Source organism: Idiotropiscis lumnitzeri, chromosome 1, assembly GCF_059441095.1.
Source record: "Idiotropiscis lumnitzeri isolate Australia: NSW breed Sydney's pygmy pipehorse chromosome 1, RoL_Ilum_1.0, whole genome shotgun sequence".
Lineage (NCBI taxonomy): Eukaryota > Metazoa > Chordata > Actinopteri > Syngnathiformes > Syngnathidae > Idiotropiscis > Idiotropiscis lumnitzeri.
The window spans coordinates 9736454-9762206 of NC_142391.1; the positions used below are offsets into that span (position 1 = coordinate 9736454).

General features: G+C 39.6%; 4 protein-coding genes across 6 annotated transcripts; 3 read left to right on the top strand and 1 right to left on the bottom strand.

Moving 5' to 3' along the window:
• The first annotated feature begins 1086 nt into the window (after positions 1-1086).
• Positions 1087-7538, top strand: vash1 (vasohibin 1). Of its 2 annotated transcripts, XM_088315583.1 has the most exons (8): positions 1087-1266; positions 1690-1976; positions 2718-2806; positions 2990-3046; positions 4238-4312; positions 4841-5222; positions 6372-6481; positions 6560-7538. In XM_088315583.1, the coding sequence occupies exons 2-8, from the start codon at positions 1755-1757 to the stop codon at positions 6630-6632; spliced, it is 1008 nt and encodes a 335-aa protein (XP_088171709.1). In that variant the 5' UTR covers positions 1087-1266; positions 1690-1754; the 3' UTR covers positions 6633-7538. The 2 variants fall into 2 exon arrangements, with proteins under 2 accessions (XP_088171709.1, XP_088171700.1); XM_088315574.1 differs by having other exon boundaries at positions 1087-1976.
• Positions 7539-8270: 732 nt separating this feature from the next.
• On the bottom strand, positions 8271-13526 carry angel1 (angel homolog 1 (Drosophila)). The gene is made up of 10 exons (XM_088315542.1): positions 13372-13526; positions 11673-12350; positions 11364-11584; positions 11165-11234; positions 10301-10743; positions 9948-10089; positions 9738-9860; positions 9598-9628; positions 8980-9137; positions 8271-8886 (listed from the first exon to the last, which is right to left on the bottom strand). Exons 1-10 carry the CDS (start codon positions 13460-13462, stop codon positions 8726-8728), a joined length of 2118 nt encoding a protein of 705 aa, XP_088171668.1. The 5' UTR covers positions 13463-13526; the 3' UTR covers positions 8271-8725.
• lrrc74a (leucine rich repeat containing 74A) lies at positions 13320-20915 on the top strand. Of its 2 annotated transcripts, XM_088315555.1 has the most exons (14): positions 13320-13564; positions 14722-14837; positions 15033-15253; positions 15572-15679; positions 15769-15862; positions 16181-16230; positions 16307-16388; positions 16515-16600; positions 16719-16913; positions 16990-17085; positions 17227-17370; positions 17943-18047; positions 18724-18809; positions 20047-20915. In XM_088315555.1, exons 2-14 carry the CDS (start codon positions 14738-14740, stop codon positions 20639-20641), a joined length of 1962 nt encoding a protein of 653 aa, XP_088171681.1. In that variant the 5' UTR covers positions 13320-13564; positions 14722-14737; the 3' UTR covers positions 20642-20915. The 2 variants fall into 2 exon arrangements, with proteins under 2 accessions (XP_088171681.1, XP_088171690.1); XM_088315564.1 differs by lacking the exon at positions 15572-15679.
• Positions 20916-22411: 1496 nt separating this feature from the next.
• Positions 22412-24905, top strand: olfm4.1 (olfactomedin 4, tandem duplicate 1). Its single transcript, XM_088319434.1, is given in 4 exon segments — positions 22412-22420; positions 22967-23179; positions 23834-23981; positions 24058-24905. Coding segments are annotated over 4 exon segments (1218 nt in total).
• The last annotated feature ends 848 nt before the right edge of the window (positions 24906-25753 follow it).

Here is a 25753-nt window from a genome sequence, read left to right on the forward strand (position 1 = left end):
TTGTCTTGAAGTCTGAGTTTTTTATGGCACAGGACATGTGCTCCGTGGTGAAACCTCATAGGAAATGTGACAAAAAAAAATTCCTTTATGATGCTAAGCATTTGTTGGATCATTGCCTAATATTAAAATGTTGAAAGGCCCTGATAGAAAAAGATTCCCCTCCACACGGTGAAAATGCCAACATGTAAGTACTAAATATACATTTTATCAGTAACAATGTGATTTTGAATTTCCCCTGAGAAAATATATGTCTAAGTGCAACTCAAAGATTCTTCTGCATCATGTTAGAACTATCAACAATGGAATGAAAGCAAAGATCATCGGGGGAAAAATGCTGCAAAATGTAAATCTAACCTCTATAAATCACAATTCACAATAATGTACTCTGTAAGTTCGATGCAAACTGTGAAGTTTGTTCTTTGAGAGGCTCCTCTTCTTAAAGTGATCCGAGTCTAAAACATGCAATGTGGCAACGTAAAATGAGAGGCCAATTTACAGTCCATCCACGTCTGTAACTATCGTACACTAAGATTTATCAAAATAAAATTAAATCATTTTAGTGGCTCAGTTAAAAAAGCGACTCATTTATTCATTCACTACACAAAGAGTGAAATATGGGAATTTATGATGAGAGTTTACAGTTAACAAAAACCCGAAAGACAATTTTAGATTGTAAACATTTATATAAAAAAACAGGTAGAATTGTCCTGGAGTGTGTATTTTTGTGTTAATATCTATAAGAGAGGAGGTTTACTGTTTGAATTTAATTACTGAAATATGCATTTTAAACTCGGATGATTGTCTTTAGTTGCATATATACTGTACGGATTGTTGAAAATGATTATCCTAATCTCAAATCACCTCATGTCAAACATTGTTACTTTAATCGTCATTGTTTAAAACAAACCCCCTTTAAAAATTGTAAACGCTTTTCTATTGTTATATCCTCATTACAAAGGCAAGTCTGTTTAAATTTACTACACTATCAACGTTACGAGTACTAGCGATTAGGGTGTTTTACGGATGCGCCTGAACGCACCCATCGTCACAACTGAGCTCATCCTCTAGGCTATGAGCATGCGCAGTAGCGGGCAGTCAGGGAGTGTCGACCAGACCGTTGAATCGGATGTGAAGCTTCATGATTTCCTCCTAAATAGATCGGGCATCGTTTTTGAAACAATAACCCGATGACGGAAATACATATTTGTGTAAGAAAGGCTAATGAAGTGAACGACTGACGTGGAAATGGGATTGTCGGACGAGCAGGTCATTTGTTGGCTATCTTTTGTTTGAATGACATCCGAAGGGACTGGGAATTAGGCATTCTTGAAAAAGACTTTTGTCTGATTGCCAAATCCTCTTACATTCACTGTTAAAGATCGGGCTGCTTTGTGGACCTTTAGTCATTTAAATAGGGTCACCATTCATTTAACTAGCTTTCCACAGCTCCTTTTCACCTCCATCTATAGGTGATCAATAAATGGGAAATACTATATTTTTCACAATGTGGAGTCACTGTAAAGTCAAACACATTTGGTGTTAAAAATAACTGGTGCACTTAATTCCGCTGCTACTAAAGATCACCTCATTATGAGTCGTAATAAAACCATTGGAGATAATTTTTCCACAAACTGGTGGATGTAACAGGCTGGCTCTCGCTTATGCAAACCTCCTCAAACCTGCAAGCAGAGCCACCAGTGAGCAGTCCAAACCATCAGCGTGAACATTCCCCGTGCCAGGATTCCATCAGTGGGATGCTGAGGGCCACAGTGGGCTCAGTGGAGGAACGGGATGACGAGCAGGAGGATGAAGGAGATGAAGAGCTTCGGGATGGCGGGGTGCCTTTCTACGTCAACCGAAGTGGCCTCCCCATGGACGAGGACACCTGGGAGAGGATGTGGCGCCACGTGGCTCGGATTCACCCAGACGGGGATGCTTTGGGGAAGGGCATCCGTGGTGCAACTGACCTGCCCAAGGTAAACTTTTGAATAAAGTTAGGTTGAGAGTTTTTAACGCTTGTATGGCTATACACCAGCATACAGTCGGTGCTTTCAGGTTTAAAAGCATCCACAAAACTTAGAGAATGAACCATTATACATTTTCTACACTTGGATGAAACTTATTCGCGTGAAGTTTCACTGATGTCTTCAAATTGATAATTTCCGGTATCTTTGGGTTGCTGCCTTTACTTTTGTCTCCAGTAAGTGAAAAGTATGCTCTATTGGGTTTGGATCTGAATGAGCAGTATGGTTGACATATTACTTTCCCTGTTGAGGACTGTGATTCAATATGTGAGCAGTGCATTCCTGAACTTTCTGTTTCCCTAAAATCTTTAATCGAGGTCGCAGTTATACTGGAGCCTATCCTAGTTGACTATTTCAGAGAAGCAGCGGCCAATAACAGTGCAAATATAGACAAGACAACCACTTATGCTCACATTCACACCAAGAACACTCTAGAATCAGTGATGTTAAAAAAAAAAAGTTCTCCAAAAGCATGTTGGAAAATGTATGGAAAATCCTAAAAACTGCCATTCTTGAATGTGTCTCATGGAGCTGATCATCTCATGTGGTCGATCATAATAGCAGACTAGTCCTAACTGTACATATTGTGCATGTGAAGTGTACACCGAGCGCAAAAAGACATTTTCCACTGACTGCACTGCATTTTGCAAGGAGGTCTGCAGGCTTAACACAACTGCTTTTTTTGTCTTGCAGATTCCAATACCAAGTGTGCCTACATACCAGCCTACCACCGCAATCCCACTGCGCCTGGAAGCCATACAGAAATACATCAGGGAATTACAGTATCCTTTGACAACAGAGCAATGATTTTTGAACGGATTTCAAAACTGAAACAACACAAATTGCCTTGTTGTTCTTGTTCTGTTTGGATGGATCAAAATGTGCGTAAAATGACTACAATTATGCAGCAGTCCATGATTAACAGTGTATACTCTGATATATCCTGCCTTAACTCTGACCTACAGATACAATCACACCGGGACACAGTTTTTTGAAATAAAGAAAAGCCGGCCCCTTACTGCGTAGGCAAACATAATTTTCATATGATCCGTTTGTGTGACTTACAGATTCTTATGACGGCATTGTCTTTGCATGCAGCATTAGAAATAAACTGCATTTAATTTTAATCATATAATACATCTTAATCTTAAAATAAAACTGTTGAACAGGGGTGTTCAATCCTGTTCCTCGAGGGCCGCTGTCCTGTCTGTTTTCCGTCTCTCCCTGCAGCAACACACCAGAGTCAAATGACCAGGACAGTCCTGCTTCTGCAGACCTTGCTGATTATCTGATCATTTGAATGAGGTGTGCCGCAGCAGGGACAGATGGAAAACAGGCAGAATAGTGGTACCTCAAGGAACAGGACCCCCGCTGTACAGCCTATGCCTTACTAAAGAAGTTCTCAGATACCAACAAGCTGTCTGTAATGTTAAAGCAAATACACACAATACAGCAGTTAATCTCTTAGTAATTCCTAATGTAGCCAAATTCTGAGTTGAACTATTTTTTTATTAATTCAATATTTGTTTGGAAATAACATGGGGCACAGGAAGTGATGAAACTGAAATGTCACGCTTGTGAGAAACACAAATCAAATATTTACCTAAAAAGTAAAATGCAAACACTTTAAGTAGGGCTTGGCAAACTTTTTGATTGGCGGGCCACAATGGGTTCTAAAATTTGTCAGAGGGGCCGGACCAGGAGCAGATGGATGGAGTGTTCTGGTAACCTCACTTCATCTGGGGAAAAAAAAATACATTTAATTTTAAATGAAAATGAACAAAAGCATTACAACAAAATGTCTGTCTTTGACACGTCACAGTATTTAGAAAATAAAACATTAACAGGGTTTATTCATTTAATTTTTTGCAAGTTCGGCAGCCCGGATTAAAACGTTTAACGGGCCGCATGTGGCCCCCGGACCGTAGTTTGACCACACCTGCTCTAAAGTAATGTATCTGACAAAATATAATAAACATTCAGGTGTTAAAAAGAGAAAAAAAATACATTAAATGCACATGACTTATAAAGACCTTAATTTCCCTTTTAAAACTGTCAAAATGTATGTACAGTTCTTGATATCTCGACTATTGGGAACATATTGTAGTGTTTTCTCTTTCTTCATTACCACCATGATTTGAAATGCCAAAATACTGGCATATAACTCAAGTATTTGGTAAACTGTCAGCTTATTGTCACACTGTCCTGCACAGGTTGATGGACATCGCCAAGGAGATGACGCGTGAGGCCCTGCCAATCAAATGCCTGGAGGCGGTGATCCTGGGAATGTATCTTTTCTGCAGTACACGTTTGCATGATTATCATTTCTCTAAAGCAGGACTGGGCAAACTTTTTGATTGACGGGCCACAATGGGTTCTAAAATTTGACAGAGGGGCCGGACCAGGAGCAGATGGATGGAGTGTTTTGGGAACCTCACCTCATCGGAGAAAGAAAAATACATTTAATTTTAACTGAGAGTGGACAAAAGCATTACAACAATATATATGTCTTTGAAAAACCACAGTATTTAGAAAATAAAACATTAACGAGGTTTATTCATGTAATTTTTTTTCAAGTCCGGCGGGCCTGATTAAAACGTTTAACGGGCCGCATGTGGCCCCCGGGCCGTCGTTTGCGCACGCCTGCTCTGAAGCAACAGTTCCCAACCATAATCAACAACATTTGGTACCAGTCCGTACGGAGAGACAATGATGCGGTAGTGAAAAACTAAAACCACAAGCTTAGCAAAAATAAATAAATAAACGTCGCTTTAATATTTTTGTTTGGTATATTTCCTTAACCAAGCTTGAGAAAGTTACCTCACCAACAGCTTGCCGGCCGTGGAGCGTTTCCCCCTCAGCTTTAAGTCTCAATTCTCAGGGAATCACTTCTATCACATCGTGCTGGGAGTCCACAGCGGTGGACGCTTCGGTGCGCTGGGCATGAGTCGGCGAGAGGACCTCATGTTCAAGCCCCTGGAGCACCGCACGCTGATGGACTTGGTGCAGGACTTCGAAGGGGCTTACAGGGGCTACTGGCACACCCTGCGAAAGGTCAAAATCGGCCAATACGTGTCGCATGACCCTCACAGCGTGGAGCAGATCGAGTGGAAGCACTCCGTCCTGGATGTTGATGGGCTGAGCAAGGAGGAGCTCCGGAAAGAGCTTGAGAGGCACACTCGAGACATGAGGCTCAAGGTAAAATTTGGTTTAGTGCCCTTCATCTTGATTTGGTTGTTGTTCTGGGCTCTTCCGTTTCCATTCATATTATATCTTATCTACAATTTGGTTTCTAATCTCTTGAAACGACGCATGCCTTTGCTTCCTCTGGTCCATTTTTAGTTTAGTATTGGTACACACAATGGCACCATACAACTCAGTGACTACTTAGATTGGTTGAACATGTCCTTATTGACAAATTATTTCTATTTATATACATGATCTTTTTCGAGGGGTGCAATCATTTCTATCAAGGCCTATTTAATAAATTTGTGTTTTTGTGAAATAATTATGTCAACTGCAATCCACAAATGTCTAATTTTCATTTGTCGATTTGTAAAATTTGTATTTGATACTTTTGGCAGACTGAAGTTATTTCTTTTGACCACTGTGGGTTTTCTTTCAGAATCAGAAATCAGAAATCCCTTTATTGTCATTGTACAGTGTGCAACGAGATTAGAGAGAGAGATCATTTACTGCATTTGACGGCTTAAGACGTCAAATATATATATATTTTTTTTACTTGGCTGGCAGTGAATGAGTTAATAGAGGGGTACCAACAATTTTGTCCAATATGTGTCGTTTGGCAAGTTCTTCAATTAGTTGATTTCATTAGTCTTGAGTAGAGTTGACACCCTGCTTTTTGTGGGAGATAGGAACTGGGCTGGTCCACTAATAGTGAAAATCAGAAAATAATTGATGTCCATCATTATTGCATTGACAAAACAAATACAATTTGGGGGGTTATATTATGAGTATGTGTTTTCCATGATTTTTCATGGCCCTCCAAAAATGAATTTAAAAAAAATCCGCCTATGGTCCACTATGTTTCAACAGCATTTCATCTTACATCCCTGAAGACGAATCATTCAGTGAAACCAAGTTGACTTGCTCTCTCTCTCCAACCGTGCACTCTCATCCCCCTCATGATAAACAAACGATAGCAGCCATGATGCTGAGCTTTGCGTGTAATAAGACTAATGAGACGGCTCGAGATGCTTTCTCGCATGGCTGCTCAATGCATCAATTGCCTCTGCTTTTTACAGCCAGCACTCAGGGCAATCACATTACCTCTCCTCGATCGTGGTTACATTTTGAAGTGGGCTGTCTTTTTTTTTTTGTCTGCAGATAGGAAAGCCTTTGCCTCCTTCTCCCACCAAAGACAGGAGAAATAGTATGGGCTCACCACTCAGAGGACAAGGAAGCCCCATTCGCAGGGTCAGCCGTGTTGAGAAACGGTATGATTATCCATTGCATACTTGTGGTTTCATATTCTAGCTGACAATATATTGTCAATGCAATTTTTTGGGTTTCAGTCCATCTGGAGAGAAGAAGGCTTTGGAACAGAAAGCATCTGGGGACGTGAACGTGTATCAGATTCGAGTGTGAAGAATCTTTTTTTATTTTCTTTGACAAAGCCATTGATGAGGCTCCGTTGGCCTATTGTTGGGATGCAACATTCAACGGGACACCACCGCCCTTCTCCTCATACACATCCACCCCCCCAAAAAAAGCCTCATTCACTGTCAAGTAGTCATGTTTATTTTAATTACTTCTTGAGCATTGTATGTGCAGAACTGGTGCTGTTGTGTGTAAACATTTTTACTAACTTTATATATGGACACTGTCTTAATGTTACACGAGTAGGGGAAAAAAGGTAAGAGTATCAATCTACATAAATGTGCTACCTGACATATCAATGCATGTCATCGTACTGTAAGCGTGCTGTACGTGTCAATTTACATCTGATCAAAGACTACTTTGTGTGGCGACAACGAAACTACCCCTGTGCCTTGTGACCAGATTCAATTAAAGACTGAAACAAAAAAAAAGTCCCAGTTTTCCCTTAACTGAATACAAACTATAATTTTTATACTTTAGTATGGATGTGTTTCAAATGTCAGCACCTTTAAGGATGCATGTTAGAGAGTTTTCGACCTAGTGATGGATCAGTGTGAATATGTCATTTCTATAAACACAAGAAAAGGATGTCATTTGGCGAGTAAATCAAGGACAACGCAGCATTTAGCATTCTGCGGATGCAAAGTGTTTTCACTTGTACTGTAACTACTTTGTTTAAGTACATACACATGCTTTCTTTGTAGCAATTTTCAATTTTTCACTTGCCTTAAAAAAGTGACCACCTCCCAAAAGGTGTCGAGGTATTAGTTGGCAGCACTTTTTATCTTTGTACTTTTAAGAACTGCTGAGTTCTGTTGTTTTTTATGTCACTGTTATATGTAAAACGCTGCACATTTAAAACACGCAGTTATCAATAAATTGCCACAGACTATATATGTTTATGTCTTGTCTTTTTTTTTTTAGGGAACAAGAAAATTGAATACACGGGAATAAATTGTTGGACATCCACTGTTTGGTTGCCGCACACAGTGGAAAGCAGCCAACTTTGATGTGTTAAAGACGTGTGAAGGATTGTTCTAGGCTTTGATTAAAAAAAAAAAATGCTCACGTATTTCAACCAAGTAAAAAAAAAAAAAATCACACTTCAGTAAACAAATCTGTAACCTCCTTTCTTGAGGTCTCCAGATGCCAAACACTCGGTCAGTGTTTATAACACTGACAAACAAACTGCACCTTATTAGGAAGAAAAATCTACTGACCCACTTCTTTCTCTCTTGTACATGCAAGATGCCACAAAAGCAATGCATACACTAGATCAAGGGGTTTAGCAAATGAATAATTGAATTGAATAATGCAAAAAAAATAATAATTGAGACCTATCGATGGAAGGCAATAAATCCATAAATACTGAATCAACTGAATGATTCATCTATGAAAGAAGTCACACACTAAAACGCACACACTGAGGATGGAGTGGTGCGGGCAAGCAGCATTGATGTCAAACTGGCGCACACATTCAGGAGATAGTCTTTGCTACATCCACCAGGGATTACATTTGAGCAGTCACTGGTTTGTCTGCTCGGCTTATTTTTGCTTGGTTGAAGACTACTGTCTCATCCGACTGTTAAAAATATTTCCAGAACAAAAAAAAAAAAAAATAATAAAAACATTTACTGAAATATTTATTCAGTACAATAACATTTTGAAATAATTAAAATACCCAAAAAAAATAAATAAAATGTGCAAATTGTTAACAGCAACCATCATCTCTGCAGTCATGAATTCAACTACAGTATAGAGAAACGTTCTGTCTTCCTGGCTCCTTCGACTTGAACCCAAATCAGGATGTGCACAATTAACATAACACAGAGCAACACCGTCACACAGCCGAGTTAAAAATAACTCAATTTGGGTAAAAAAAAAAATAATAATTTCTCAGATCGACAACTGACCTAAAAAAACTGGGTTCTTTGGTACAAAACAAGAAAATGCGGGTCAAATGGATCTGTCCATTTTTTACCCAAACTGGATTATTTTCAACCCAACTGTTTATAGAGTGCAATTTTCACAAGGACTGACACTGCAAAATTATCATGGACAGCTGAATGATTTTTTTTTTCTTAGCATACTGCTGCGCTCAGATCCACACGGAATTTAGCCACAAGACTGAGATGATCAGATGGAAATACGTTGCTGGGAAGGCCTTCCATGGAACATAAGGTTTCCTCAGACAGCAGTGAGAGATAGCCAAGTAACTTCAGACCTTCATCGCCAAATTGGCCTGGTGAGTAAAACAAAGAAAGTAGTAGTACTGTGACCATAATTGTGCAAAAATTGAACATGAAGTGCATCAATGAGGAATTTCCCAAAATACCTGCGTGATGTGAGACGTGTTCAGGGGAATAAAAGATGTAGTCCACAGTGGCTCCTCCTCCCGAGTGCAGTGTTGTGACTTCCGGGTTCCCAGATTCAGGAAATGCGTGTTTATAAGTGGACTCCAGGTTTAACTGGTGTCTGATTATGTGTTGGAAACTGTCACACACAAATATTGCAACATACAAATTAGTTTGCGCATCCCAATTAAGAGGTGACCTGCAACTTTTAAGGCCATGTCGACACAAACAAGTTTTTTTGTGTCTTCACGCAAACTGCAGCCGAAGCATTTGAAAATAAAAAATGAGACAAAACTCTCGAGTTTGCGTGATTACAGGATCTCCGATGTTCCTTTATCTACTGTTTATCTTGTGCAATGGCAAACATACCAGTGCTGGTTTTAAATTAGAATACTTCTTAAAGATATATATATTTTTAAACATGTGGTGATCTGATCACACTGAATTTAAGAATCAGATTTTCCTCCATTCCTTGTTTATTATTCTGTGACTTGTGAAGTTGTTTTTTTTTTCTTCATAAAAATAAACTTGGATGTGTGGACATAGTCTGGCAGAATATTTGCACAATCAACAGGCAAAGTTATTGAGGTTAAACGAACCTAAAATCTGGATGATTTCTGCTTGACAAATCTTTAAAAAAAGAAAAGAAAATATGAATCAAATGTTTTGTGTATCGGGGGCAAGCGTGTATTGCCGTGCATAGCTCTACTTAATTGGAGAAGTGAAAGACCGTTTATACCTGGATTGTTGTCAGTGACACCTGGAATTAATGGTAAATTACATGGACGAACACAAGAAACTGGACAAGAGCGCAGCTCCAACAGGAAGTCTAGGCTGTAGTGAAGTTTCCCTCCAGGAGAAGCTTGAAGCATTGCAGTCAAACATTGAGTATGATTTGTAATATATTCTTATTGCTCATTTACAACATGAAGCAGGTGTAAACACTGACCTGTGACTGGACTGTGGCTTGCATCCACCTCACTGGAAGTGACATACTGGCAACGGTGAGAAATTCCTAGACATTCGGGCCACAGAGGCGCACACAGTACGTCACAAGTGGCTTTGTGAGAAAAATCCTTCTGACCTGAGACCTGTTGTATATTGGAAAAGGGAAAGTGAGCAGATAAAAAAATAAAAATCACAATCTGAAAATCATTCCTAAATATAAGATCTGAAGAGTATTGCTGTTGGATCATTTGGGAATGCGGTAGCCTCGTGGTTTGCACGTCTGCCTCACACTTATGAGTGCTGATGAAGTGCTCATGAAGTGTACATAAATGTGATGCAGTTGTCGAGTCTCACCATCCATGCCGGCAGACCCTGGAAGTAGAGCTCCCCGGTGGTGATGAACTGGTAAAGAGGCATACGTGGCACAGAGTTGAAATCCCCGCACAAGATAACATTACAGTGTTGACGTTTAGCCTTCCACAACTTGACCACGCTGTTGATCTCTGTCAGCAATATGGCCAACTGAGCCAGTTTGATGTCGCCCCTCCCGGGATTGAACAGGAGGTGTGTGTTGGCCACACACAGAGGGGAGCCCTTCGCTCTGACCTTGGACCCCTGATAGACAACGGGCCGAAGCACCACAATTATGCCCACGTTGTGTCGGTCCAGAAGTTTGGTTTCGGGTCTGAAGAACTCTATGGGCGTGATGGACACCTCAGAAAAGCGACTGCTGCGATAGCAAGTAGCACAGCCGTCTGTCTTGTTTCCTGTGCGCCGCTTGTAGACACAATTGTAGCCTGGACAAGCACCGGATGAACATTTCAGTCAAATCTGTAACTTGATCTCCACAAACACAAGAGCACCAACACCATGCATCTTGCAGGTCCACTATCATGAACCCATGTTGCATAAACAACAGTACTCAATAGTCAAATTATTCAGCACAAACCCTCAAATCTTGAGGAACAAATTTGTGCACCGGCACTTACACAAACAGAAAGAAAGGGGAAATCAAGCCCAAAAAATTATTTTCATTGTGCACAAGATGCATTTAAGGACCCCCAACAAAATAGACATCACAAGCGCAGATGGAAAAAAAAAACAATGAATTTAAACCTATCAACAACACCATGATTCCACCAGAGGGCGCCCAAGTAATACTTCGATTGCTTTGCTTTATATGACAAAACTCAGTATGTGCAATTTAAGAACTCTCACCCATCCGAGTCAGGAAAGGATGCAGTTGTGTTTGATAGTGATTCTCCTGGACCTCTTGGAGACAAAGAATCTGAATAGCGACATGAATAGCGACGTTATATGCGAGTTGGATTGCGAATCATTAGTTAAATAAAGGCAATGTTTTCGAAGGTTTATCAAAAGTTGTGGCATTGGTTACTCTGCGTGGTAATCAACTCACATCTGGCGTCCATTTCCGTATTTCTTCCAAAAGCAGCCTGCAGCGATTGTGCCAATCCAGTACTTCTGGAGGACAGTGTGTGTACAGTTCCATGTTGGTCTCCAGCAGATCTTGGGCCAAGATGTTGTAGGACATGACAGTAAAGTCCATGGTGGGCTTTGTGAAAGGAACCTGAGTGTCGGCATGCTCTGATGAAATGTCTTGCCATAACCGCCAGATTACTGTTGGCATAGAAATTGTATACATTAACCATTAAAGGATACTAAATTAATTTGTAATAATCGCCAAAGGAAGATGCCATAACCGCACCTTCAAAAGGCGTCGTCTGCTCCAGTGAAGGGTAATAGCTCATAGTAGGAAACTGCCAGCGCGAGCAAAAGATTTCCTCTGTACCGCTGGGTCCCGCAGGGAAGCGCCATCCACTTTGTGTAGCATGGTGACGTTCAGCACTGGAGAGAAGTGATGTCTGCTTCCGGTTTGAATTTGTTCCATCAGAGAGCATTATATCAGCATATTCATCCCAGCGCTCCGTTTGCCGTCTGACGCACACGGCTGCATTTCCTGGGTTTTCTGAGCTTTCCATCTTTGTAAGAGCCCCCATAAGAGAGATGACATGCAGGTCATTGTCCTGAATTGCAGTTTCTACGTTGTTTTGTCGCTCAAGTGGACAGTGCGTTAGCACAATTTCTTCTTTGGTAGGCTCCTGTTTATCTTCTTCTCCCTTTGAGTTGATCCCCGTGCCTGCATATTGGGTCTCACTCATGTTTGAAGGTGCCTCCATCTTTGTATCTTTGTGACTGAGACAGACCACCTGTTTCGCATCTGGTGTCCTGTCATCCTTATCGGAAAAGCGTTCACTCACTTTTTCCTCGTTTTGTCCTTTTGCCAAATTGCTTTGGCTGAGCTGTTGGTCCAGTGGGATTTTCTGAGACTTGGACATCTGACTTGTGGCAGCAGAACTCTCAAACACCACCGTGCCATTGACAACTGCAGAAGGGTAACAAAGTACAAACAGGATCCTTGACAAAGGTGGGTAGTGATGTACACAAAAGGGAGGATGGGAGGCAACCCATGAGTCAGTCGCACTGAACATGTACCAAGGGATTTTTTACTCATTCCTAAATTTTAAAAGTGGGGAATTATCGACATGTTGGACACTTGGAGGTAGATACGAGCAAGCCGAAACAATTTTTGCAGAGGTCACTTTTCTGTACATCCTAAAATAAGTGTGTTTCACATATAACTTGAGTCATTTTAAACTTGATGTGAAAATATTAATAAAACGTTTTTTTTTAAATCTGCTTCCAAAATATTGTGATTTTTTTACGTAAGAACTTTTTAGTCCCCACTTTTGTTGGCTTTATAAAATAGGGAGGGAATGCCTAAATGGGATTAATTACTGAGAGAGCATTAATTCATTATTAATAATTTGATCAAATCTACTGCGAACCGTGTTTGGCCTCCTTCCCAAATGTTGTATATATAACTTTCCACAGATAACAAATTCATTTATTTTAAATGTGGTATAGTTTACACTTTTATCCAGTCAAACATTTGGACACATTTTGTGTTTATTGAATGAGAAGCCTTTCGTATGTTTAGTTTAGGTAAGTTTCAAATGTTTCATTGTTGATCGATCCGCTTGCCTCAAAACATTGCCACGCGCTGTCGTCGTGACGTCACAGGCAGAGAGCTCCAATAACAGGTGTAAGCTAATGTTAGCGTTTAGCTCGACAGTTTTCTTATACCGGTAAAATATTACTTTTCTCTCCACCTTCGTTTTTCCACAGTAACACATTGGTCGGTTTGATTTGGGCGAGGCAACGTTGTGTCCAAAACAACAACTCGTTGCACGTGACAATAAAAGCTCCTGGGTCAACAAGCAAAATGCATTATAAACTATAGCACTAGCGACGTAGCCGTGTTAGCGCAGCAGGGCGTTGGACAAAGGTGGACATATTGGTGGCATTTAATAAAACGCAGACATGTTTTTTCCAGTTGTGCTTACCCGACTGTCGTCTACGCAAGTGCCGTGATAGCGGGTACAAAGCGTAAAATAACAGGCAGCCGATCATGCTTCTGTTCTCCGTACTGCGCATGCGCGATGGGAAATCAGTTGGAATCCTTTGGGTCCAGAGGAGTGCACAGTACAGAGCTAAACAACACGTTTCCACATTAAAGGAAACGTCAATGTACTGAAGGTATTTATTCACAAGAGAAATGTTCGCAAGCTTAGCTGCAGTTAACTACATAATTTAATTTTTTTTTTTTCAAAACATTGAACCAAATCTTTCAATACATCATGCTTCTTTTCCAATTGCAATGTCAATATCTTGCACTAATGCCCATTTATAGAGCAGTTTATGACAACCACTGCTGCTTATGAAGTGCTGAACATGCAGCAAAAATAAGTAATACATACATCTGCATTCTCCACCCTAACACCAGCTTCCTCAACCACACTTTTTGTTTTTTCATGGTTCTCATATATGTGCAGTTTATTCCTCAAGTCTTCTAAGTCTGAGATTGGCAACGAATGCAATGTTTTAGATGATGTGCATTGTCGCCATCAGTGATTAATGGGCATTTAGCAACTGCAAAGTTGGCACGAATAATGCATATTCATATTTGAATAATGAGTCACAATTCTAGACCACAACTTACAACTCCGCCAAATTCAAAAATACTTTTTCTGTACGGTTTTGCAGTTTGGGAGCTATTGCAAACGGTAAGGCGCTTAATGTCAATCTTAAACCATGTCGCAGACTCATTTTGACATATTTTCTGCATAAAACAGTAACCGGATCATACTTAATACTCAGTATCAAAAAGTGAGTATCTTTACATATTGCTGCAGCTTAGTCTCAGGATATTTTTATAGCCTGCATCATCTTTATTCATTGGCATTTGTTTGCCAAGTGCTATTTTGAACTTCCAGTAACTAATATTAGAGTGCATGAGAGCAAAAACACCAAATGTAACACACACCTACCTTGCAACACTAACGGATGCAGGGGCAGGGGAAATGGCTATTCAGGCCGAATTTGGACTTTTCACTCAGGGGTGTACTCACTTTTGTTGCCAGCAGTTCAGACATTAGTGGCTATGTGTTGTGTTAATTTGAGGGGACAGAAAATTTGCAGGTATACAATCTTTGCACTGTAAATATCATACAATTGTAGTTACTCAGACTCTGAACAAGTCCAAGATGCATGTAAATTATTTAGTGCAGAGCACATCACGGACAGATAGATTTACACAAGGGTGTTTTATTTCACCTCACAGACGCCAACATTAAAGGAAAAATATGGTTGAGTTTTGACAGGCAATTCTTTGTTTCTTGATTGTATGTTTTTAGTTTCACGGCCAACGTAATGTCAACTCTGTCTTTGGAGTCCCTCCGTTTAGACGATGATGATCCATCTGTGACATGGAGACAAGGCTTAGAAAAGGATTTTGACACAGACTTTGACGGTGAGTGCGTTATATATAGATTTTCAAGAACAAAACAAGATTATCATTTATTATAAGCATCAAACATAACTACCAAATATTTCCCTAAACACCATGGGATTTTTTGTATTTCAACTTATCTTTTATTTTATTGCAAATTGTTTTGTGGACCCAATGCACTGCCTTTGTGTCTGCCTTCTATTTCACACATTCCAGAAAATGTCCCTTGCTTTTTGTTGCCCGGAGCTTTCAATAAAACTGAAAAAGAAGACAGAAGCAATAATAAATCTGTAGCTGATGTCTACCTACGAGCCTGTAAGATGGTGGGTGTTGTTCCAGTCTCCTACTTCATTCTGAACCTCGACGCTCCCACCATGACCCTCAGCCACCATGGCCTTGGACCCTTGGGGTGCAAGGCACTTGCTATTGCTTTGGTGGTGAGTCGCAAGATGGAACATGTCACTAAGAGCAAAATATTTAAAATTTACAGTGGATATATTAATCGACCTCATAGTTATGGGATTCTAGGTTTCAGTCTTGTCTCTGGCCTTCCTGTGTTGATTTTATATCTTCTCACAAATTCCAAAAACATGCATGTTAGGTTAATTGAATATGCCAATGCTTGTTTGTCTAAATGTGCCCTCTGATTGGCTTGGCGACCAGTCCAGGTTGTTGCCCACCCTTTCACCCAAAGTCAGCCTTGATAGGCACTATAAAAAATGGATGGACATTAATGATGAGTCTTCTGCGTTCAGAGTGACATGCATCTCAACAATCTGGAACTGGCAAACAACCACATACAAGCAGAGGGAGCCAAGGACCTGGCAGAGATGCTGAAGGCTAATTTCACCATCCAGCATTTGGTTTGACAAAAATGTTAATAGTAATCATTGAGTAATAATAAATGTATTTTACAGTAAGTGTGTGTGCATGTGTGTATGCATACATATAGGACTTGTCGAACAACCATCTTCATTCTTCAGGAGCAGAGCATGTGGGCAAAATGTTGCTGGATAGCCGTTCATTGAAATCTATCAAACTTTCAGGTAATGTATAGTATAAAAGGATGTTAATGTTAAATCAATCAATCTATCTATCTATCTATCTAGCTAGCTAGCTAGCTAGAAAGATAGCTAGCTAGCTAGCTAGCTGGATAGATAGCTAGCTATCTTTCTAACTTTCTATTTAGTTAGCTAGCTATCTTTCTAACTTTCTATTTATCTATCTATCTATCTATTTATCTATCTATCTATCTATCTATCTATCTATCTATCTATCTATCGCTCCCTCTCTCTCTCCCTCTCTCAATCTATCTATCTATCTATAGTTTGATTGATTTTTGTTTTGTTTTTTCCATCAAACAGGAAATGGATTTACAGACGATGATGCCAAGTATTTTGCAGAGGCTTTGTCAGTGAGTTGTTGATCCGTCTACATCTGACATATTTCCTTGCGCTCTTTTCTTATGTTGTAAATATTTTTACGTTCAGGTCAATGCAAGTATTAAGGAATTAGACCTCAGCCATAATAAGTTTTGTGGACGAGGAGGGGAGCATCTTGGACTGTTGTTAGGTATGCGAGTTGTCACGCTCCTCTATGTCTTTGTTGAAATGACGGCATGACTGTACACTAATTGCCGTCATAAAGTCATGACATGAAGACCTTTTCTATTCCTTTTCGATTTGCACATATTTGCAGCAAACAACGAGTGTCTGGAGGTGTTGAACCTTTGTTGGAATCAACTCAGAATGAAAGGAGCTATTGCTCTTAGTGCCGGAGTCAAGGTACGGCACATGGGCGATCACTGCATTACAAGTAATGCTTCATCTTCATCTTTTGCTAATACCATGTACTTGACATGAATTAACTTCAGTGTGGATGATTGTCTTTCTTCATATTTAGGTGAATACGATGTTAAAGCACCTTGACCTATCATGGAACGGTTTCGGGAACGAGGGGGCCCTTGCAATAGGTGAAGCTCTGAAATTCAATAACACTCTGGTGCACCTCAATCTCAACAACAACCGCATCACCAATGAGGGCGTAAGCATGCTCTGCAGGGGTCTTGAGTACAACGACACCCTCCGCGTGCTGATGGTGAGTAAACTAGTAACAACCAGCTTACATTCTGTGATGTTGTATATTAAATCAAGTTTTTTATTCAATCTTGTAGCTGGCTTACAATTCGCTGACAGTAGAGGGAGCGCTGTCCCTGGTCAATATGGTGAAGAAAAAAACTAAAACTGTCTTGGAGGAGATTAATATATGTGTAAGTACATGTTTTCTGTTCTGTTCGACATATAAATATTACATTGAGACTTGAGACTAATGTTAATGATCAGTATTATTTAATATTGTCCACCTGATCGTTTATTTGATGTTTTTTTTTTTTGTTTTTTTGTCCGAGCAGAATGTGCTGGTCAATGAAAACTTTTTACATCTGCTGGAGGTGACATGCGAAGAGCATCCTGGTGTGGATGTGCAGTACGGAGGGGTTGGAGGCTTTATTGCCAAGAAACCAGTAAAACGTATCGACCCAATGAAAGTCATCCAGGTTGGTTATATTTCCTCACGAAAACCTGTACAGAAGATCCAATGTCTCTCATAAATTCAACAAGTCACATACTTAGTTTATGAAAGCAATGCAATGTATGTCATCATCAACAAAAGATTGATTAAGTGGATGCTTACTAGAGTGATAAAGCTCAACCAGTATCAACTTCAGATTTTTGAGTGACATAATCTTCCACTTGAAGCCTTTTAATAACCTCAATTTGGCACATATATTGTATGACACATTGGAGCAATGTCATTGCAAAAAATCTTCTCAAACTGGCAAAGCCTGCACAGTAAATTTCATAGAGTAGTTTTTACTCATTTTTCTAAAATTTGAGAAAAAAATATTCTGTATAAAATTTACTCTGAGAATTTTACACAGAATATTATGCTCTTAAATTTTGCCCTGTTTACTGGGAGAAATTACATTTAGAGTAAAATGCACTCTAAGAAATTCACCAGAATGATACCTAAAAGGAAAAATGAAAAAAAGCATGTGTATAGTGACTTTTGGGACACCTTGTGTTCCATAAGTCTGGCTCACATATATTTATTTTGCATCTATTGAAGGACTATCTGGATCAACATAAACTACGTCTGTGGGATTTCTTCAGAAATATTGACAAAGATGCCACCATGCGAGTCCCTGTGATTGATTTCAGGAACGCAATACAGGTTTGAACAATTACCTGGTCTCTGGGGTCTCATCTTTAAAATTGAATTTAGTTGAATTGAACCCTTACTTGTGGGACAATTAGTTTTAAATGACGATTATATTGCGATTTGAGACTCAAAATCAAAGTTATTGCTATTTTTCTCAAACATTGTTTTCTTATATGATAAGATTTATAACTATTTGCTATGCTGCAGCTGTGTGGCTCAGGCACGAGCTCATTCAGATGACATAGTGCGACTGCTGAATGCTTCAACCTGCCGACTCACCGAAACAAATTGGCTCCTCGCTGCCATCCGCTGGAGGAAAGTGGCAGCTTCACCTTTGCTTTTTGAAAAATTGGGAAGATCGATTCTGAGCTTTTGACATCGATTTATTCATTGTTTGCATATAGAATCGCGATAGCTGAGTGAATCGATTTTTTTTGTACACCCCCCACATCTGTCACAAAATTGTCAAGTGCGCCGGGGGTGTGAAAAATAAAATTCGCTGTAAAGCCCAACAAGGCGCAGCACGGTCTGAAAATTTCAGAAAATTCCCAAACATGGTAAATCACACTTGTCCTGGCATGTAAATGACGATGCGCCGCTTTTTACGGCTAGTGCACATGCCCCTGTCTACGAAACTAGAGCCCAGAGACTTAATATATAGTTACTCTTTCCTTTGGAATTTTCACAGCAATCAAGCGTTCCCTTGGATCGATTCCAAATTGAGGAGCTTATCCAAAGGCTCGATCACGACAGAACAGGAATGGTGGACTACAGGTGACTCCGGCGCTTAATGTTTGCTTATATTTCCGATTGTGCTTTACATTGGTCCTCTGAGTTCATGTTATAAAACATTGAGTAGTGGCAATTCTCTTGTAGAACACCGGTTTTATTACTGTTTGACTTATGCTATGCTGCTGTGGAACTGTTTCATTTATGATATGATATTATATTATCAATCGTCATATTCAGTGAGGTGGCACAGAGATTTTTGAGCACAAACAATATTCAAGGCTAGGTGGGGTTACTTTACTCTTTTCACTGAATGAAAACATAATAAAATGTTAGTTTATATAATATGTTGCTAGGTTTTGTGGGAAAGCTGTTCAATAAATTTGTGACAAAATTCTGACATCTTTTATAATTTATATTTTTTCTTGTAACCATTTATTGGGTGAGGAACTGAATTACATAAGTGGGTATTCAAAATGGACCCACCATGCCTCACTATTCTGGTAGCGGAGCCACTCAATCAACCAGTCCCAAATACAAATAGTGTTATCAAAAATGTTGCATAAACTATAACCACTCTGAATGCCACTGATGATTTTAATATTATATGTAATTAGAATTTCATTTTGGCGGCACGGTGGGCGACTGGTTAGCACGGTGGCCTCACAGTGCTGAGGTTGTGGGTTCGATTCCGGCTCAGGCCTTTCTGTATGAAGTTTGCATGTTCTCCCCGTGCCTGCGTGGGTTTCCTTCGGGTACTCCGGTTTCACCCCTATATTCCAAAAACATGCATGACAGGTTGATTGGACGCTCTAAATTGCCCCTCGGTATGAGTGTGACCGCGGACAGTTGTTTGTCTATATGTGCCCTGTGATTGGCTAGCAACCAGTTCACAAACATTGATTGTACATCCCTGCCATGTAGAGCAGAGGAAAAGTACTTTTAATTGTTTCATTGTTCTGCCTATCACTATACCTTGCTGGCCTGGGTACTTTGTAAATTAAGAAAAAAATATTTTCAGTTAATAAATAGTTTTAGGAGCACTTAAGTGGAATTGGATAATTTCCTGTATTACACCTGATGAGTTCTCGCGGCACAAAATAGTTGAGAATAACTGTTATAAAAGGCTAATATAATGCACCACATTTTGTCTGCGGTCAACCACATGAGAGTCTCTGTTACTGCATGATAGAAATGTCCAAATATGAAAGGCATTCGCATGAATTGGGAGAGTTGAAATTCCTAAATTGCATAGTAAAACAGTGCTGATGCTCCTCTGCAGGGGACTGGTTGATACCAGGAAGCAGATGATGCAGAATCAGCGCCGACAACTGCGCAAGGTTGCATCCCGTCAGAAGAAAGAGAAGAATAAGAGCGACCGCATCCTCAAGACATTCCAGAGCGCCGTGGAGGCAGTGACGCCACACGGCTCTGTGGTCATATCTACAGGTGACACCAAAGAAGATTCCCATGGGCCAAATCGCTTCTCGGTCACTCCTTTAAGCTCTTGGCACCACATTCTGATGTCAAACAGTGGCGCTGTCTCCAACCTCAGCAGTGACTACGTCCACCTGCCCATGTTGACAGGCATGACGCCACACCCTTTCACCAAGTCTGCAAATATGCACTCACGTTCTCAACCCAACATGCTGACTAGCTCCCCTCAATCTGCCCAAGGCAGGTGTGTCCCTGCGCGAGCTGTACGCTCCAATCCAGAGATGAGCCACAGCACGTTTAAGCAACCAACTGTTAACCTGTTGACCAGGTCCAGACCTGCTCTTGACCCCACACAGCTAGGGATTAAAGCCAAGAAAGGGAAGAAATCTAAAACAAAGAAACTTGTGGAGAAATACTCAAAGAATCCAAAAACATTTTAAATTTTTGATTGAGCAAATGTGTCATGGGTTCGTGCGATATTGAGGGGGGCACGTATGACCCTGGGGAACATGCTTTTTTCCCCCCGGGGTACAACAATAAAGTGTAATTGCACATCAACTCCAGTAGGTGGCAGTGGCACTCTCATTGCCCATTGGATTAAAAAAAATCTGTAAAAATTGTTTTATTCATTTTTGTTTTGTAGGTTAAAGTGTTTTATATATTGTGCTCCTGAGTTAATGTTGCTGAAGTAAATATAAATTTAGTAGTTATTTATTTTCTTTAAATTCATTTTCAGCAGCAAATGGTGCAATAAGTTTGTCAAAAATGTTCACAGTTTAAACAAGGATTTTTTTTAACTTCAGGCAAATTGATGCACTTAAAATCTTTTCTTTTACAGTCTAATCAACAATGTTAATAAGGTTATTGTAAATTGAACCATATCTCTTTCTTTTTGTTTTCTTTATGTTAACAAGGATACAATGTTATGCAGAGGTGTAGCTATAACTATTTGATAGACAAATGCTATTATTTATTTATTTATAGCTCTGGCTGAGAGTGGATGGTGGGGTGGGGGCGCAAATTGTTTTCATCTTGATAGGGGGGGCGTTTCAGAAAATAATTGCAAAGCACTGCAATAAGACAGTCAAAGAAACAAGGAAATCATGAAACTAAATTCTAAGACAAAAAAAACTAAATAAAAAAAGACACACAGTGACAAAATGTGTCTCAATGTAAGTGATTTAAATTATATTAATCAAATTAATTTCTTTTACTCTGAAAACGTAATAAACAAAAACATGTCGGAATTATTTTGTTCTTCTTGTTATTTGTCTTAAATAATTCTGCTTCAGAAACCAGCTATTTCAAGAAAGCATTAATAAGAAGTTTAAAGTACAAATACTTTATTACAATACATCGATTTTACAGGTATCTGTTTGTTATTCACTTCAATAGTCATTCTTCTGTCAACTTTCTGCTTCTACTTCTTCTAAATTTGAAAACGGGTTTGTGCTTTCTACTCCTTACTTTTTTGCAGTCCATCCAGGATCTAGTCCAGCTTTAGACTCCATTCTCTGACATGACACCGAATTTCCCTTCATAGGTGAATGTGTTCATGATATGACTAATCCTTGCAATATAATTATAAATCAAATAGTTCAGGCAACCTCTCAAGGTCGTGCTCAGTCAGAAGCATGCCGACACAAAGCATTTGCTCGGGAACTCTGTCAGGTGTTCAACACGCCCAACCATAGCGAGTGTGAATTCTGATGCCTGTGGATAATTTCAAACTAATGTCTTGAGATTACGACAGTTCCTGTTTGCTGAAGATAAATTTCATTTTGTCCTGTATCTGAGCAAACAATGCTGTGAACTTGGACAGGTGTAACATCGTTTAAGACATTTAAATGGGCTATATAAGCGTCGTCGACTCGGGCCTCGGTGTCATTATTACCCACCGGGTTGTTGCAGAATGATTGTCCCTCTGTATGTCTTTGTTCTACTAGGCTCCACACTTGCCTGGGGGGTAAGTATATGACTTGAATGCTTTTTTTTTTTTTTAATGATTTTTGAGCTTCAATCCACACAATGCGTCCATGTTTTAGGGTTTGAGCCAGTGGCATGAACTGAGTGTGAATGCTGAAGCAGGAAGTGGTGGTGCCGACTCCTGCTCCTGTGATGCCTTCTTGCCAAGTTCGACGTTTCCCATAAAAGATTTAGCGGTGGTGGAGCAGGCAGCCGAGCAGATCTCCCACAAGCTGGAGCTGGAGATGGGCAAGGTAATCCATTATTAATGAAATAACAGTGTTCCCCTCGATTGTTTTTTTTTTCATTAATTTTTGTAGTATCACCACTTATTGTAATACCCTCACGAGTGGAAAAGGGGAGCCACAAATGGCGTATAAAAGTTTTTTTTTTATATATATATTTTTAAATGACTATTGCCACGTCACATGCAGTCAGTGACATCGCAGCCCGCTTCTAAAACGCACATTCTAACACACAAGTACTACGATAAGTACGATATTTTGTATACGCTCCATACTTTCAATTGATTTTTTTTTTATTAAAACACATTTAAAATGTCATTTAAAAGTATTTTTCATACGTGTAACTTTTTTATATGAGAGGTCGAATGTGTTTTTGAATAATTCGCCAGTGGTAAAACATTTAAAAAAAATAAATAAATGAATTTTCTCCATGTCACCAAATTTCACTCATTGCAGGTGGATTTTGAACGTATCTTTTGCGATATTTGGGGCTTCACTGTATGCACAAATCGATGGTAAAGAACAACTGACAACGAGACTTCGCCATGATTTCAGATCGAGGATTATGAAATGAAGATGACACAATATGCGGAAAAGATCATTGAGCTGACAAGGGAAATTGAGCTACTGGAAAAGAAAACTGATGCCATTAGTGATGCCACTTTGGAAGACATGGAGGTGAAGATTAAGCAAGTAGAGGCTCTGATTGAGGATCTGAAGCTTTCTTTCAAAAGCTCTACCACCGTCTTCCAGTCTCTTCACGAAGAGGTAAGTAAGTGTACAGAGCGCTTGGTGAGCTGTTGCGGGACTTTTTATTGATTTATTTATTTATTTACATGGATTTAATGCAGGGGTGGGCAAACTTTTGGATTGGTGGGCCACAATGGGTTCTAAAATTTGACAGAGGGGCCGGACCGGATTGAGTGTTTTGGTAGCCTCACCTCATCAGAGAAAAGAAATACATTTAATTTTAAATGAAAATGAACAAAAGCTTTACAACAAAAATATCTGTCTTTGACATACCACAGTATATAGAAAATAAAATAAAACAATAACAAGGTTTATTCATTTAATTTTTTTCAAGTTCGGCAGGCCGGATTAAAACGTTTAACGGGCCGCATGTGGCCCCCGGGCTGTAGTTTGCCCACACCTGATTTAATGGATGGTCCACCAATGCAATTGGGTGCACTGGGTTGTGTCAGAAAGGACTTCTGGTGTAAAGTCTGTGCCAAACTTATGACTTGCTATGGTGACCCCTTGACAGGAGAAAGTTGTTAATGGATTTGACTCATCGGTATGAGTCGATCATTTTGATCCCATGTGATCCAATGGGCTGGTGATAAATAACCCAACAATGGCTCTGTCCCTCGTCTAGCCAGCTCTGGGTTAGCTATTCACCAAAGCAGTTTTTTTTATACTCAGATCACAGCCATGGTGAAAACCCTTGACCAGCTAGAGAAGACCCATGACAAGAATTTGGTGCTCCAGACACGCCGAGAGTACATCAAGATCCAAATGGAGCTAGAGGAGTGTGAGAGACGCCACCAAGAGATCTTCAACCCCAACATTGGTAAGCTCGACCATACATTTCATAGAATGCGTGCGGGTGAATAAATTTAACGACATGTTTCTCTCTCTTTATGAAGGTTCCTGCGATCATACAGGTATCCTCAAGGTCAGCAAGCCTCTTGTGAGTCAAATTAATGCTCATCTTAGTCCCTCCAATATATACGGAGGCTGGGGCAAAGACTCAAAGCCAATTCCTGACCGGGAGTCGATGTACTGGTTCTCTGGAGATTCCTCTGCGTACATAGATGACATTAAGTTTTACACTAACTACAGAAATCTGGTTTTAAGAAACCCTTTCCTGCATCACACCATATCAAGTGGGTGGAATGGTCTTGGCAGTAACTATATAGTCCGTGGCAACACATTATATTATCAGAACTACAGTCCATTTGGGTTGGCTAAATATAATTTTACCAGCATGACGTATGAATCCAGAGTGATTCCTGGGGCAAGTTCAACCTTTTCCTACGCCAATTATGGGAATCAGATCTTTGATTTTGCTTCGGATGAGAATGGCCTTTGGGTGACATATGCCACAGATCAGTCGAACGGCAAGATGGTACTTGCGAAAATAAACGAAGAGTCTTTTGGGATTGAGGAAATATGGCAGACAAGTGTCTATAAACCAGGCATTAACAACGTCTTTATGGTGTGCGGTGTTCTTTATGCGGTCAGGACAGTTGACATCCGGAATGAGGAGATATTTTTCACATTTGACACTAAAACCAAAGAAGAGAAGCACATAAGTATAACTTTTGAGCGCTTCCAGGATAAGTATTCCAACCTGGACTACAATCCAACTGATCAGAAGCTGTACATGTACAATAATGGCTACTATGTTAACTACCACCTTTGGTTTAACAACACAGCTAAGGCCACAGTTAAACCCCCTTTTGCTGTAACCCAAATCTGACATGTGACCTAGTGGAAGCGTCACACTTCGTTTTCCCTCACGTCATGTTTCATGAAATCAAGTATCCCTCTCATGGTTTAATGATAATAAATCATCTTGTGCATCCTCACTGTGTGTCTTCTTGTTTGGCATACATTACATGGTGTGTGTTGTTGGATTATTGTTATTTTATGTTATTATGGAAAGTGCTTTGTTACAGCTGCAGTTGTTGTGAAATGCGCTAAATGAATAAAATTGTATTGTATAATTTCTAACATGCATATATAAGTAAGTATACAGTACAGCTATCCATTTTCTAAATGCGGAGTCATTAGATATATAACTCTGTAATTCGTTTTATTATAAATAAAATTACAATTAATTTATCAAATAAAAACACATTGAATGTATATCCCTAAAAAATTACGACTATTTTAATTTAATTATTTTCCATAAATCTATGAACACATTTAATGAGATGAATGAATTAAAGAAATAATAACTTGATTTTATGTTAGCCAGATTGATGAAAAAATAAATATGAATTCGGACAACAAATAAAATTGAGCATTTTCTACAACTATCTATTCTCTGAACCGCTGAGCCTCTTAATTGAAAAAGCTGAATAAAAATAAAGGAATACATTCAATGAACCAGCGTTATTTTTTTAAATCAAAATTTCAGGTTAAAAATGGTCAAGTCAAAAATGTTACAGGAGTCTTGATCATGTAAATGCTTGGTGGGCCTGATTTAGTGGGCCATATCTGTCCTGAGGGCAGTAAAATGCCCATCTCTTTCTTGTTTTCTTGTTTCTATGGAAGCGTGTGTCCTAAAAAATGTGTTTTTAAAGACGAAGATCTGCAAGTTTTTACACCGGGATC